Genomic DNA, 15,100 nt, shown 5'->3' with positions numbered 1-15,100 from the left:
TTGATTACGAAAGTACATAGTTTTTAATAATTATCTGATTACTCACGCTGATCTGCTACATAAACAAGGGATAAAACTTTGAAAAGTCCTGTTTTCGTGTGAAGTTTGTTGATCCGAGACGAAGCCAACGTCAACGATCTCAAGCAAACAATATTTTCTGCAACTACGCTGCGAAAACTGAACTTTTTCATGCGATATTTGTCTGGTGATCGAAGGGTCTTTTTTTCTCTGTTTTTCTATATTTTTTTTTTTTTTTTTTTTTTTTTTTTTTTTTTTTTTTTTTTATTTTTTATTTTATATTACAAGTTTAACATATTTATAAATAGAAAACTTCTTCCAATGGTTTATTCGGGGAAATTGTGCCCATAATACAAGCGGCGTTGTGTCTTTGTATTTCCATTGACATTCTCTGTATTAGAAAGAATTTTGATCTTTTGTCTCCAGTCAACTCTTGTAGTTTATGGCCGATTTTGTCTACGAAATTTAATGCTTCTTCACTCCACGGGCCCATAGTTTCAACAGCGAAGGCTAATAGAATATAATTGTTAGAAGACAAAAGTTCTGAATAATGTTTGTGCTTCTGAGACGCTGCATAATCTGCAAGTTGTCTAGCCTTTGTAGATGTTTTTGATAAATATGAGTCTGCGAAAGTATCGACACAGGTTGCATCCCAAACGAGTGGTTTTCCTTTCAACCATGGAGTCAGTGTAACACCATCCGGTCTTTTTCCGTCATTTCTTGACAAACCCCTTGGTTCTAAGTTAGCGGGAATATGCAATGATGATAATGATCTGTGGATGATATCATTTATTATGATATGCCGTTCATATTTTGCAATACATTTTGAGCAGCTCAATCCATGTAAACCATTAGGCAACACCAGAGAACCGCATATGCATGTGTGTGTTGAACAAATATTGCAGCCTAAACGTAAGCCAATGCAAATTCGGATTGTATTGTTGTCCATGACTGTTCCAATGTTTGATGATGGTATTGAATGTAACCAGGCATTTGATTCTTTACATTGCAAAGCTTTGAAACGTGCTATGTCCGTTTTCAATGTAAACTTGAAGTTCTCATTCATTATCCGTTGAACGTTAATTAAGTCCCAATTCTTTTGCAAATGCTTGATAGAAGGTGCTTGAAGATCATTTAAACTTTTCCATTTTTCCAAAGCTTCATCTAAATGAACAATAAAAGTCGTATCTTGAAAATTGAGAATATGAGAGACGTGACTTTTAACTCCAAATGAAGAGCTAAGGAAAGCTGGCAAAGAAATGTCTTGTAGTTTCCTTATACCAAGGCCCCCAAAATTGATAGGCAATGTGGCTTGAGTCCATTGTTGGTCATTCATATCAATATTTAGGATTGTTTCCAGAAGGTCCTTAATTTCGTCATCGAAAGATGATATGAAATCTTCGAATTTCCATGCTGGTGACGTTCTGAGCAAATATGTAAGTTTCGGAACGGCAAAACAGTTTTTTAAAAGAAATAAAGCCGTATGAGAATTAAGAAGTTTCAAACGCTCGAACATAACCTTCAACTTGCTCAAAACTTTTTCAGAAAACTTAATGAAGCCTTCTTCGAAAAGGGGTGCGCCAAGTAGATTCAGGTCCTCCTTTGTTGTTACGCAAATTTCTGGACAGATGGTATTAAATTTTGAAACAATTTCTTCGTCGATTTTTTCTGAAAGGAAAAACAATTCACATTTGGATGGATTAATATGAAGACCGAGCTTTTCAGATTCGTTGATTATCGTTTTAAAATCGTTCAACACTATATCCGGATCGTCACAAACAGTTCCGTCGTCTAGATACCACACGTTCAATTCGCTTTTTAAATTTTGAATCAATTTGTGAATCGTTAATGAAAAAATTAATGGACCTAGTGGGTCACCTTGCTGTGCTCCAATTTGCGATAAAATTTGATTCTCACCGAAGAATAAAAGTGAAGAATATCTGTAACATTGCCAAAGATATGGATATAATGAAGGAATTATTTGCTTGACCTCATTGAGCATCACATCTCTCTCAATCGAATTGAAAGCGTTTCGAAAATCTATTTTGAGAAGAATCTTGGTTTTGCCAATGTTGATAGATAAATAGCTTCTTGTTGCATGGACAGCCGCTTCACAACCCTGTTTAATTCCTACGCCCAATTGAGACGGAAAAAGATATTTTCCAACTTCTTCGATAACGTCTGAGCATGCAACCTTAGAAGCTAGACGTCTAATTGATAAACCAACAGCAATAGGACGAATTCCTCCATATTTCTTTGTCAATGCACATAAAGAAGCACCGTAAACATATTTGCAAATACGGTCATTCAATTTTCCTCGTAACATGAAATTACAAAGTTCGGTTATGACTGAAAGACATTCATTACCAGCGACAAATGCTGACGTCGATATTAAGTCTTTGAAATATTGAGGATAAAAACCATCCATTCCTGCAGCTGAACCACTACCAAAAGACATTATCGATAGTTTGACATTGTCTTCTTCACATTGAAAAGCAATTTCATCATTCGGAGGAGACGGGAAATCCAAACAACGAGAAGGTGCAGGATGTTTCGAGTTTAGAATATCGACAGTTTCTTGATTCATTGGAGCGAAAGAATCTTGCGAACATAAGAGCCTTATGGCACCCTTGACATCAAAATCTGCAATCTTGGCTTCGACTCGTTTCTTCAGACTTGCCGTCACAAGGTTTTCTGTATGGATGTCAGTTAATTCGAATTGATTAATATTTTCTTTTACTATTGATGCTAGGCTACGTTGCTTTTTCTTATTGCACTTAATCGGTACTCGGAAACATTTGTAAGGAAATGTCAAAAGATCCTCCCATGATTTCAAATCATTTTTTGAAATACAATTTCTTGCTAGCTCGTTAAACTTCTTGGCTGCCATAGGACGGGCGCTTTTGGGTATTCGTTTCAGTAGACGGACTCTTGATTTCAAAGTTGAAAGATTTTCCAAAATACGTTCTATATCATTGTCAGGATTCGCTTCCTTCAAAATTGGATGGGATTTCGCAATGTGAACGTGTAGACCTTTAACAGATTTGAAACTTCTTGGTTCATTAGCAGGACAATGTTCACAATGGAATATAAATTCATTGACATTTTGAGAAGGTAAATTTCCTGATGAACTATTACAACAAAGGGAGTCGGACTGCGTATCTTGACAATCGGTCGTTTTCATTGGCTCTGTTAAAATTTCTACACCTTTTCTTTTGATGTTACCTGTACGATTGTTAACTCGTTGTGCAATCTTTTGTGATATCTTACTGTGACAACCTTGATGATGATCAATCTCGTTTTGATTTTTGAAACTTTTCTTACATTTTTTGCAATCGAATGACAAGTTAATTGCTTGAGTATGACCTGAAACCGGACGTTCGTGTATGCGCTGATGTACTTTCAGGCCTCTGTTATTTTTAGCATTAAAACCACATATTGTGCATTGTGTTTGAGCTTGCGAAGACAAAGCATTGTTGGTAGCTATTTCTGCGACCTTATCTTGGCATTGATAAAAATCACAGTGCCAATCGACATTATCATTCATAATTCCTTCGTACTCTTCATCTGAAATCAAAGCACAAATGGAATGGTACCAATTTTTACATCCATGACAGAAGATCCATTTTGCATTTTTGCTATCATTGTTGTTGTCTTTATCATTCATGCATATGCAAAAACGGTCATCATCATTGGTCGGTCCACCAGATGTGTTTCCCATGATGAATATAACGGAAATTCAAGAAAAATGTATTTATTTATCTATATTTTACTTTTTGTCAGTAGTGGCGAAATGGGTTTACTTTTCACCACTCCTTCTGAACCATTACCCGTAAATAAAAATTCTGCCCTGACCGAATTTCGAACAACGAACAATGTTTTGTGCACAGAACAACTGAAATAGACAAAACACATCAATTTACTTGAAAAAATTCAAACTTTTCATTCACCATATTAAATTTGTTCAATCATTATATTCATTCAAAAACACGATAAATCGTAAAGAAATGAATTTTTTCCCGCACGACACGGTGGGGTTGAACAAAACTCAAATAGAGTCGCGACACCACCTCTGATTTTTTTTTCATGTTCTTATTGAGGGACTCGAGTACTATAAGGAACCAGATTCAGTTCGCTGATCCATCCAGCCGTTTTGGAACCGTCAAATCGGCAAGTCGAATTTTCGACTTTAGCTTAGAATTAGTCCATCTATCCGTTGCGATAACAATCTGTATTGAAATTGACTCGTCGGTCCCGCACGGCCATGAGTGCCGGTTCTCCAAAACGGCTGGATGGATCCGCGAACTGAATGTGGTTCCCTATAGTACTCGAGTCCGTCAATAAGAACATGAAAAAAAATCAGAGGAGGTGTCGCGAATCTCTTTAAGTTTTGTTCAACCCCACCGTGACGATATATCCTTCGGGAAAACCTGACATTTCCGAGGGGTGACGCACTTCCATTTAATCCATTTAATCCATTAAATCCATTAAATCCATTTAATCCATTTAATCCAAAAAAAAATTTTTAGTTTTACCGAAATAATTAGGCTACCGACCTGAAAAATTTGTAAAGTAATTGCGAAAAATAGATTTGCATGATCCCCAGCTCGTTTAAGTACTCGTGAGGTATAGGAAATTTTTTTTTGTGAAAAATGGTATTAAATTTATTTAATCCATTTAATCCATTTAATCCACTTTACACCAAAAACTCCTAAAAGTGGATTTTTTCGCTTTTTAACATTGTAGTATGAGTTGTAGTACGTGGTTCGATTAAAATCAACAATTTTTAAGACTTTTACAGTATTTGGTAAAATGAACTGTTTTCCTATTTAATCCATTTAATCCAATTTTTATTCCATTTAATCCATTAAATCCATTTAATCCATTAAATCCATTTAATCCATTTAATACCATTTAATCCATTTAATCTAGAAGTGAGTTACCCCTCGGACATTTCATAACAAAAAAATCATGGCAAAATATGTGGTATTTCAGTTGTCCCGTGCACAATAGTATGTTGTGTTACAAGTATTGTACTGTTGATTTTTTCAACATTAGATCCAAGTTTTCCTTACGAGCGGAGCGAGTAAGGAAAATTGGGTCGTGTGCTGAAAAAATCTCATTACAATACGTGTAACACATCATGCTTTGTGCCAACCGAGAATTGAAATAGACAAGAGCACAAAAAATCATAATTTTCATTGTAAACAATCACTCTTCAAATTTGATCGATCACATTGCTTTGCATTTTCTCAAACGAATGCTGTAACAACTCATACAAATTCCATATCAACACTGCTTTGAGTGTTGTAATATCACATCAAACGGGTGCTGAGATAAGTCACTTTACAACACTAAAATGAGTGCTGAAAAGAGTCGTATTTCAATTCTCGGTGGCACAAATTACTATTTCGTTTTTCTTCTGAGTTTTGTAATGTCTTTCAGATGATGTGAGCTCCTAAGCCAATTCTCTGGTTTTCCATTGTAATATAATAAGCAATTTTCGACCCTGTGGAAATCAATAGCATGAAAAAAGAATAGATACAAAGAATGTTTATGATATAGACAAGAGGCTGGTGTCTTTATTGATCGTTACTGGTGAAATTTTTATAGTTAAAAATTGGGAATTTTGAGGACGATCGTTGTAAAGGAAACAATGATAAAAACGAATTAACGGAAATAGAATAAGGTTTTCACTGAATATGTTTTATCAATATTACAGTGGCTAACGTTCTAAAACCAGCCAACCAAAGAATAAGCTTTAATTTCTTTGAATTTATTGAGAAAAGCGTCGTATGAATTTGTCGATAAATGCTGTTATAGGTAAACGATATGCATTCTCACACTGTTTAATATGTCAAAGCACATTAATTTAATACAGTTTCCAAACAGCGTCTCCCTATACAGCGGCTGGTTTTAATATGTTAGTCACTGAATTCTAATATTCGATTTATTTCTCTAATGAAATAATTTCTGATTGTAACGTATTTTTTATAGTAATAATTCTGTGATTCTAATTTAGTAATTTGTTGAATTTGTTATTTTATGTCGCTTTTTTCGCACCACATGCACCGAGTCATACGCTCTGTAAAATTTTATGGAATTTAGATGAAAACCGAAAACCTTTCTTATTTAATTTAAGACAAGTGTAATTATGTTTTCGTTCGCAGCATTCAAATGTTTACATTTTGTTAGTTTAAAAAAAAGAGAGAATTAAAAGTACGAATTCTATTATTAAATTGAAATTATATTTTTGTGTAAATGAACTGTGTGGGTTTCTGTAATTGAGAAAGGAATAACACTTTTGTTTAGCACAATTTTCTACAACACTTAATTGTAAATGAATGCCGTGTTCTGTGGGTTTTAGCTTGTAGCTTGTATCGCAGATTTAAAAGATTTCCATTGGTATCATGTGGAACGTTCTATTTAACGTTGCATCTGAAAGAAGCCAAAATATTTGAATAGAATATTATTTTAAGAGTTCCATGCTTCTGTGAAGTGAAGATATCTTCTTCATCACTCCTACTCCTATTATCACTGATATCTCAGACATGTTACATAAATACTGTTAGAAAAGAGATGTTTACAGTCAAGTCAAGAGAAAATGGAAATACATTACAAGCTCGCTATTAATAAGAAAACTGGTTTATAGAAAGGAAACACAAAAGAATTTTATTTCTAAAGAGCTTTTTCACCGAGACTTGTTCGCATTTCCATTGTACTTAAAAAATTGTATTGCAATTTCGATTATTTCATATAAAAAATGTCGCCGATTCCATCTACTTTAAGTTGAAATCCTTGTACATCGAGCGACAATCAAATTGTTTTGCAGCAATTCCTCTGGTGCTTCTATTGTGTCACGTAGTAATGAGTGAAGTAATGAGTACAAAGTTTCCCCACTCTGTGCAGATTATTAGTGAAAACTTTGGATTTGGATTATTGTACACTATTGTCCATCAGTTTCATTGTGTCTGTTTAGCGACACAGCTCTATATTGTGGTTGTTTATGTGAGAGACAATTTTAGCTGAATAAAAATCATGAAATTTCCATTGACACAGCCAGCAACAGACAATATTTTAGTAATATTTATCATTTATCTATTTAGCAACGATTAACGATAAATAACAAGTTCAGTCTCGAAGTATGCGAATACTCTCTGAGGAAAGTCAGGTGCTCAATTGATATCTCGTCTAAATGTATACTAGATACACATTAATTCATTGCAGTTGGGTCACGTCATACGAATCACGCCGTAAGTGCGCCTCAGAATTTGAATTTCAAGTGAACGAATGAATACAAAATGAACAGAAACATACATTTCAACGCTATTCCTTACATGAGAATGGGGCATTCTAACTGTGGATTTACAGCAACGTAAAAGTGACAGATAAAATTAAAATTATGAATGAAATTTCGAGTTGCCGTATAAGAAATTTTTTGCATCTGTCACTTTTACGTTGCTATGTAAATCCACAGTAAAACTCTGCGTAAAATAGACCGACGCACGTTCCATTTTGAATTTGTAGCGCATTTACGGCGTGAGTTTATGGTCGCTACAAATATTCCATGTGGAATTGCCTGACACGGGAATGGCAAAAGGCTAGTACATAACATTGAGGCGTTTCAAACGTATATGTTGTAGATGAAATGTAATATTCAACGGTTGACGGTTGTCATCTGTTATCGACAACGACAGCAATAATAAACGACAAGTTCTGATTTATTAGGTCTTATATAGCAAAAAGCATATTCAAAACAAATGAAGTAAAAGATTTCTGAAATCAACATCTGAAAAATCTTCGATCAAATGAAGTAATAGATCAGATAGTAAAACTGTTAATATACTTGCCGTCTGTGATAGGTCAAAATGTCGAAAATCGACTTACCGCAAGACGTTCGAACATGTTGAACAAATATTGGGCACAATCTAAATTCTTGGCCATTCAATAATTGGGAATGTCGTTTGCTTTTATCCGTGCTGTGAATAATATAAAATGCTCTTAGCTATGGGCGGTGGTGTATACATTATACGAACTCCAATTTTCCGCACAAAAAAAACTTCTCGCAAATGTATACACTTTCGTTTGATGAATATAAACTGGGTAAATTGATTTTTTCCGTATACAAAAATTTTGAGATCGCAAGACCTAAATATTAATGCTTTGACAGCGGAATGGAAGTGTTAATGATGTTCACCCGAAAAAGATTTACACTCAAAACGTCTCAATTTGATTACGGTATAATATGTTTCCCTTCTAAATTGCAATGGCGTCAGAATTTAATTTAAAATTCTGTCGCAAAAAATCCAACTCGTAAAATTCGTATAAAATATTTTAATACCATCTTGAGTTGTTAATCTCGCGTACACATTAAGAAAGCTTTTTTTGTATTTACGAGATGGCGTAAAATCAGATTTTAATTTATGGTAGATAAATTGAATATATATATTTGCATGATAAAACATACATGTGATTACTAAGCTTATCACGGCATTACAAGCTTACTTTAAAAGTCGTATACAGAAAGTGACAATAACATCAATCCCACTGAGTTAATTAGTGACGCCCACGTACTTCATAAATACGAACCCATTTTTATCGACTTCATATTAATATTTTGTAACTAATCACAATTAGTCAAGAGCATGGATATAATGAAAACAAATCAACAGATCAATCAATTTGCTTTGTGACATTTTATTTTCAACTTGTTTGTTCAGTATTTCTCCAACCAGAAAGAAATAAATCTGAGAAAATATAGCGTCAACATAAACGGCATGCAGCCTATTTCCAGGTATAAATAAATCATTTCAAATAAATAAACACTTTCGTTCAATAGGCACGTTAATGATCATTCTGTTCTGAAACATGGAGCTTGTAAGGGTGGTGAATTGCGTGCAAAATACATTTTTTATGTCCGTGATTCTTGAGTTTCTTTTTTTTTCCTTTTTATTTTCTAATGTTAAATTAGGATTGAACGGAAGAGAAATGTTGCTGGATGAAGTGTGCACGTAAAGTGAACCATATTTTGTCGTGACTTTAAAACCACACCCTAAATATTGTGCACACGATAATATCTGACATTAAATTATGCACGGGTATGGAAGGAGCACAGTTTAAAGAGGCAGGTGTATTACTTTTCAAAGCAGAAAATTTCCTTTCATCTGAATCAAAACCAGCGATTAAATGTAATCGCAAAAACCTGTAAAATGTACGTATACAGCATTGACCCCGTTAAATACATCATCTAAAAATAACAACAATTTTTCCTTTTTAAAGTAGCTCTTTTATCGCAAAGAAATTTCCCTCGTGATTTACATCAAAAATTGTCGACATACCATAGACCGAGGTGGTTGATTTCGCTCGGTTGAACAAATGTTAAAGAAATTTTCTGAAAATTTTGATATGCTACAAGCAGGGACTGTTTAAAAAAAACATATTTCTCGATATTTCTAAAATTTTTTGAGGTACTAGAATATCAGAAATTAAAAAAAGTTTCCTAAGAGAAATTTGCGAAATTTTAGAAATATTTTTTGGAAAATTGAGAAATATTTTTTTGGAAAATAGTCTCTGGCTATAAGCATTGGGCTCGTGCCGATAAAATGCACATACGCCGAATAAATTATGCTACTAATTACTCAATGTGTGATCTCCAAATGATTCTAAAGCACACTCTCGCGTTCACTTGAAAGCTTTTTGATGGTTGCCGTTTTAGTTATTTTAAATAAAATAGAGATGGAAATTTCGAAAAAGTAATTAGATTATAAGTGATTATAAGAGTAAAATTTGAAATGATTTTCATTCCCAAAAAGCTTAAGTCATACAAAGCTCTAAATTATTTTCAGGAGAATTAAACATACCTTGAGAAGTGTAATTGAACTTAATGCTGAACACAAACAAGAAATTGAAAACACGCTTTGGAAATAGTTATCATTTATAATTTAGTTCACAGCAGAGTAAAATAAACCAGGCAGGAGCTCTTGTTTTAACTAGGGACCTGCTGTATCTCATTCTCATAGCCTTACACTTTGCGAATAAAACTAATTCAATTTATGTCGGTGTTCATCTGAGTTCATTTTCATACAGTTACTTGAGTCATTTGACTTTTCAAAAATTAACCGCTCCTGCCTGGCTTATTTTACTCTGCCGTGGTTGAGTTTCATTGGTTGCGACTTACGATAGTCAAATTCCTAACTTCATTTGACAGCTACGAAATTTTCGTCAGAAAAATAAGTCCAATACGTGATTTCAATGTCTCGTGTAAGCATAGACGATATTATTTTAAGATCTAATTCAACGAGGAAAACTATCGATCTTGCTGTTACTGATTCTATTCAGTACAACGATGTTCCCATGCGACATTAATGACTAAATTTATAGATTCATTCACTTTTGCACTCTAAAATTATGACTAGCACGGATTGATGTTAAATTAAATCCCCTGACTAATTTCGCCAAGCTTTTATAACTCTTTGTAAGTGAACGGTGCGAACAATGCCGTACTACATTTACGTCTACATCGATGAACTTATCAATCTCCTGTGTGTTGTGGAGTGCAGTAGTTAAAACTTTATGGCACGATGATTACTTTCAACGCGAGTAAAAATAAATTTACTGCTATAAAAACCATATATATACTTATCTAGCTTCAAATATCGACTTTCGATTAAAATAAACGGTGCACAATATACATTGTGTGGTCCTGCCATTAATGGAGCAATAATTTATAAAGACTTAACGAATGCGACGAATTTTGTTTTTTGTTCACGTTTATTTTGGATAAAGTGCACGTTTCGTTTTCAGTTATACGGTCATTTATCAAAACGACTAACGAATCGGTAATTTTACATTATGTGGCAACATTTTTCATCTCCAATTTACTTCAAAAACAATTTTTGTTATCTCTTTTTCTAAATTGAAAGGTATTAGTTTTAAGATAACGTTCATTTGCTATGGTATAAGATGTATACTATTATTAGCTCTGAGATGCCTCACCCCAACATATTGTATCTATGCCAGATCTTCGATATTTTTAGCCCCGTACGAAGTACAAAGGGGCTTATAGGATTACGATGCCGTGTGTAATTGATGGATTTCGAAGCAGACGGTAAGGGCAAAGTGTTTGCCTATGTTCATAGATGACGAATCCGCAATAAAAATTTTGTCTGTCCGTCTGTCCTTCTGTCCGTCTGTCCGTCTGTCCGTCACGTCGATATCTTGAGTAAATCAAATCCGATTTAAAATTTTTTTTTTCCCTGAAAGATAGTCAAAATAGTGAGGCTAGGTTCGAAGATGGGCATATTTGGGTCGGCCCTTCGTGAGTTAGGGCCGCCTAAGTGCTTTAAGGTCTTTTGGGGATATTTACGGCAAAAAAATGTAAATGAAACGGCAAAAGATAGGTAATGTGGATACCGATCCAGGACAAAAAAGTTTATTAAAATCGGGTGAATGGCCCGTGAGTTAGGGCCCCAGAAGTGAAAGGCTACTCGGCCCTAAGTGTATTTTGCATATAACTCGAGTAAATTTGATCCAATTTTCCTAATTTTTGTTTCATTTGAAAGGTAATCGAACGCCGAATAGAATGTTGTTGAAAAAAAAATTAAATTTGGGTCCTTGGACTAAGGCCGCTACTCGGCCCTAAGTGTATTTTGCATATAACTCGAGTAAATTTCATCCGTTTTTCCTAATTTTTGTTTCATTTAAAAGGTAATTGAACATCGAATAGAATGTTGTTGAAAAAAAAAAAAAATTGGGTCCTTGGACAAAGGCCGCTCCACGGCCCTAAGTGTGTTTTGCATATAACTCGAGTAAATCTGATCCGATTTTCCTAAATTATGTTTCATTTGAAGGGTAATCGAACACCAAATAGAATGTTGTTGGAAAAAAAAATTAAATTTGGGTCCTTGGACTAAGCCCGCTACTAGGCCCTAAGTGTATTTTGCATATATCTCGAGTAAATTTCGACCGATTTTCCTAATTTTTGTTTCATTTCGAAGGTAATCGAAGGCCGAATATAATGCTGTTGAAAAAAATAAATTTGGGTCGTTGGACTAAGGCCGTAACTAGGCCTTAGGCCTCTCAATAAATTAAAATTTTAGGTCAACTTGAAATTTGTGTTACATTTGAAAGGAACGTCGTACGGGGCTTCGTAATTGCGCCATGCGCAATTTCTAAGATGTACACATTTCATAATAATTTGACTTCAACTAGGGTGACAGACGCACTAGGGTCACGTGCGCAATAGATGTACGGGTTAGTACGGGGCTCAGTCGCAGCAAACGCTCCGACTGTTCTGACGGCTCGTTTCTTTGGCCTTTTGAACATGAATTTAATTTTAAGTATAATGGAAAAGATTGCAATTTTCTCAAAGGGCATTACATATTAAATTTATAAATTTATTTTTGTATTTCGTAACTTACGAATGGAAACATAAAGTCAGTCCAAAAGAAGAGTGTACGAAAATTATTATTTTACTAACGGCATACTTTTTGTGTCTGTAAATAAATAAAAAAAAAATCGTTCGGCGATTTTCAGCTTTTCATTCAGCTTATTGCTTCATTTCGATTTTTATGTAGAAAAATATATTTCCCTATACTTGATGTAGCTGAACACAGCGAGCGCACGTTCAATTCATTTCATTTAAGAGCTAAAAATAAAATCTACTTCCAATACAAAATTCGTTGAAAGGTAAAACAGCAACATTGGATCAATTTATGTCTTACTTTATTCATTAAATTTTCGTTTGAGTTAAGTGCTACATTTTACTTCTTAAGTATGTACATATGCGGTTACTACCTAGTACCTAGAACCGCGCTTCTTTTCGGACACAGCTCTTTTCTTAAATTATAACAATTTTAGTTTTACTAATGAAAAAAGTTAAATGGTCGTTCTTATTAACGTCGGCAGCGGCCTCGATTGTCGATTGAAACAGTGCTATTACTTTGTTGAGTATATTTTTTGCTGCAGCAATATCGCGGTGCCAAACCAATTTAGTTGGTTTTTGTTCTGGAAGGAAAATTTTGGATTTTTATTTTGAATAAATTGAAATAAATGAAAATGAACTTACCGTCATCGTTTTTCTTTAGTTTTTGTTGGATTTTTTTTTTGAGGCCATCCATAGCTTTATGTGGAAAGGTGAAAAAAGAAAGTAAACAATTTTTCCAAATTTAATGTGGAAAAAGTCATTAATTCCTTTCCGACAGATTTCTTCTTTGTCATGGACCTTATCTTTGCGTTCGGGCACAATTGTTTTTGAACGATGAATAGTTGGTGGCTGCAATCCAGCACTTGTAGACGGCATCCGATTTGATCGTTCCACTCTGCATAGCTGTAGAACTCGGTGATGCAGTACTTGTAGACGGGATTCGATTATCCGATTTGATCGTTCCACTTTGCATAGCTGTAGAACTCGGTGATGCAGTCCTTGTAGACGGGATTCGATTATCCGATTTGATCGCTCCACTTTGCATAGCTGTAGAGCTCGGTGATGCAGTACTTGTAGACGGGATTCGATTATCCGATTTGATCGTTCCACTTTGCATAGCTGTAGAGCTCGATGATGCAGTACTCGTAGACGGCATTCGATTATCCAGTGAAAACCATTTCAAAATTGACGGTTGAGACTTTGGTAGTTGGTTATCAAATTTAGTTCGTTTCATGTCGACACGTCGCTTTGCAGCAATTTTACCGCGACTTCTACTCATGGGTAGATTCGAGGTACTTGGATATTTGTTTGATTTCGAATTAGCTGTGGTGGAAGACCCGCTTTGAATCAATTTGTCACCGCTATCATTGACCGACAGATTCGGCGTACTGGCAAACTTCTTTCTCTGTGGTTCATTTGGACTACTCGTACGGTCGGATGGAGGAGCATCTCTGCTTGGTTGTCGTTGGAATGTAGCACTAGTCGATGGCAATGTCAAGCCGATTGTTGGTATTTGAGAAGGAAGATTGATGGAACCAGTCATACGAGCACTAGTCGATGCCAGAAGACCGGCTTTGATCCAATTTGTCACCGCTATCATTGACCGACAGATTCGGCGTACTGACAAACTTCTTTCTCTGCGGTTCATTTGGACTAGTCATTCGGTCGGATGGAGGAGCATCTCTGATTGGTTGTCGTTGGAATGTAGCACTAGTCGATGGTAATGTCAAGTCGATTGTTGGTATTTCAGGAGGTGGAGTCTTAACAGAATTACATGATGTGTCCAGTAGTAAATCCAGTTGTTGCCGATTGTGTATTGCGTCCAATGTGGAGAAATCCATTTTTCTAATCCACTTTGTTTTTGTTAGCATCGAATTGTTATTTGACTTTTTACGAAATTTCCGGTCTCTTTTCGTCTGTTCATTTGTTTTTGGTCCCAGGATTCCTTCCTGTATTGTCGGCTCGTTCCGCAGTTTGCAGGCTTTGTGCTCAGCCCTAATTTCGTTAAATCGGTTACCTCCTTTGTTTTAAGTATTTGAATGCATTTACAACAAAATTTTCTATTTTAATGGTCTCAACAATGCAAATATAATGTTCAAAATCACAATACTAAATTCCATTCTCAGAAACATATTTATGTTCCAGAAATGCGGATTTTATGAACTTTTTGTACAGGGAATAAAACCATAAATCTCATATTAAATTTAATTTGCAGTCAATTATAACAAACTCGTAATTCTGCATTTGAAATGCTAAGCATAACTTCCAAACATAAGATTAAATACATAAACTCCAATCTTATACTTCTATTAACTTATGTCGTTTGGTATGTATAAATTCAAGTTGGTTCAAATGTGAAAAATCTGCTCAACAATGGAAGTTACGACTATTATTTAGCTAATCTTCTTGTGTGGCTGGTGCGACATTACCGTAAATTCTAATGACTCTTATTTAAATTCTATTCAAGTATAGCGCGTACTCTATGAGCTTTTCGCAAAAACTTTTCTAATGAATTTTTAGAGACATGATGATGAGGGTTACATTTTGTCGTGCTTAGGAAATTTTCACGCGCAATTGTGCAAAAAAATGTTTCTTCTTTAACTCAAAATCTTGTAACGTATACACACTTCAATTTTTCACATACAAATGTATATGCCA

General features: G+C 34.8%; 3 protein-coding genes across 3 annotated transcripts in view; all 3 read right to left on the bottom strand.

The window, feature by feature from the left end:
* LOC119078818 (sex peptide receptor-like) overlaps positions 1-15,100 on the bottom strand; it is an 87,313-nt gene that overhangs the window by 32,838 nt on the left and 39,375 nt on the right. The window lies entirely within an intron of this gene.
* Positions 312-2,108, bottom strand: LOC119078809. The gene is made up of 3 exons (XM_037186517.1): positions 962-2,108; positions 715-739; positions 312-666 (listed from the first exon to the last, which is right to left on the bottom strand). Exons 1-3 carry the CDS (start codon positions 2,018-2,020, stop codon positions 317-319), a joined length of 1,434 nt encoding a protein of 477 aa, XP_037042412.1. The 5' UTR covers positions 2,021-2,108; the 3' UTR covers positions 312-316.
* LOC119080088 (putative protein TPRXL) lies at positions 13,242-13,985 on the bottom strand. The gene has a single exon (XM_037188314.1). It carries the CDS (start codon positions 13,983-13,985, stop codon positions 13,242-13,244), a length of 744 nt encoding a protein of 247 aa, XP_037044209.1.

The sequence above is a fragment of the Bradysia coprophila genome, chromosome III (assembly GCF_014529535.1).
Source record: "Bradysia coprophila strain Holo2 chromosome III, BU_Bcop_v1, whole genome shotgun sequence".
Taxonomy (NCBI): Eukaryota; Metazoa; Arthropoda; class Insecta; order Diptera; family Sciaridae; genus Bradysia; species Bradysia coprophila.
Note: the sequence above shows the minus strand (reverse complement) of the source record. Positions and strands in the feature narration are given on the sequence as shown.

Bases quoted from the DNA above. Each gene is read 5' to 3' on its own strand.
- LOC119078809 (XM_037186517.1), bottom strand. From the start codon at position 2,020: ATGCTCAATGAGGTCAAGCAAATAATTCCTTCATTATATCCATATCTT. The intron at 740-961 runs AACAATACAATC...AGGGGTTTGTCA, and splicing joins ACATTGGAACAGTCATGGAC to AGAAATGACGGAAAAAGACC. The intron at 667-714 runs GTGTTACACTGA...TCGTTTGGGATG, and splicing joins TGACGGAAAAAGACCGGATG to CAACCTGTGTCGATACTTTC.
- LOC119080088 (XM_037188314.1), bottom strand. From the start codon at position 13,985: ATGACTGGTTCCATCAATCTTCCTTCTCAAATACCAACAATCGGCTTG.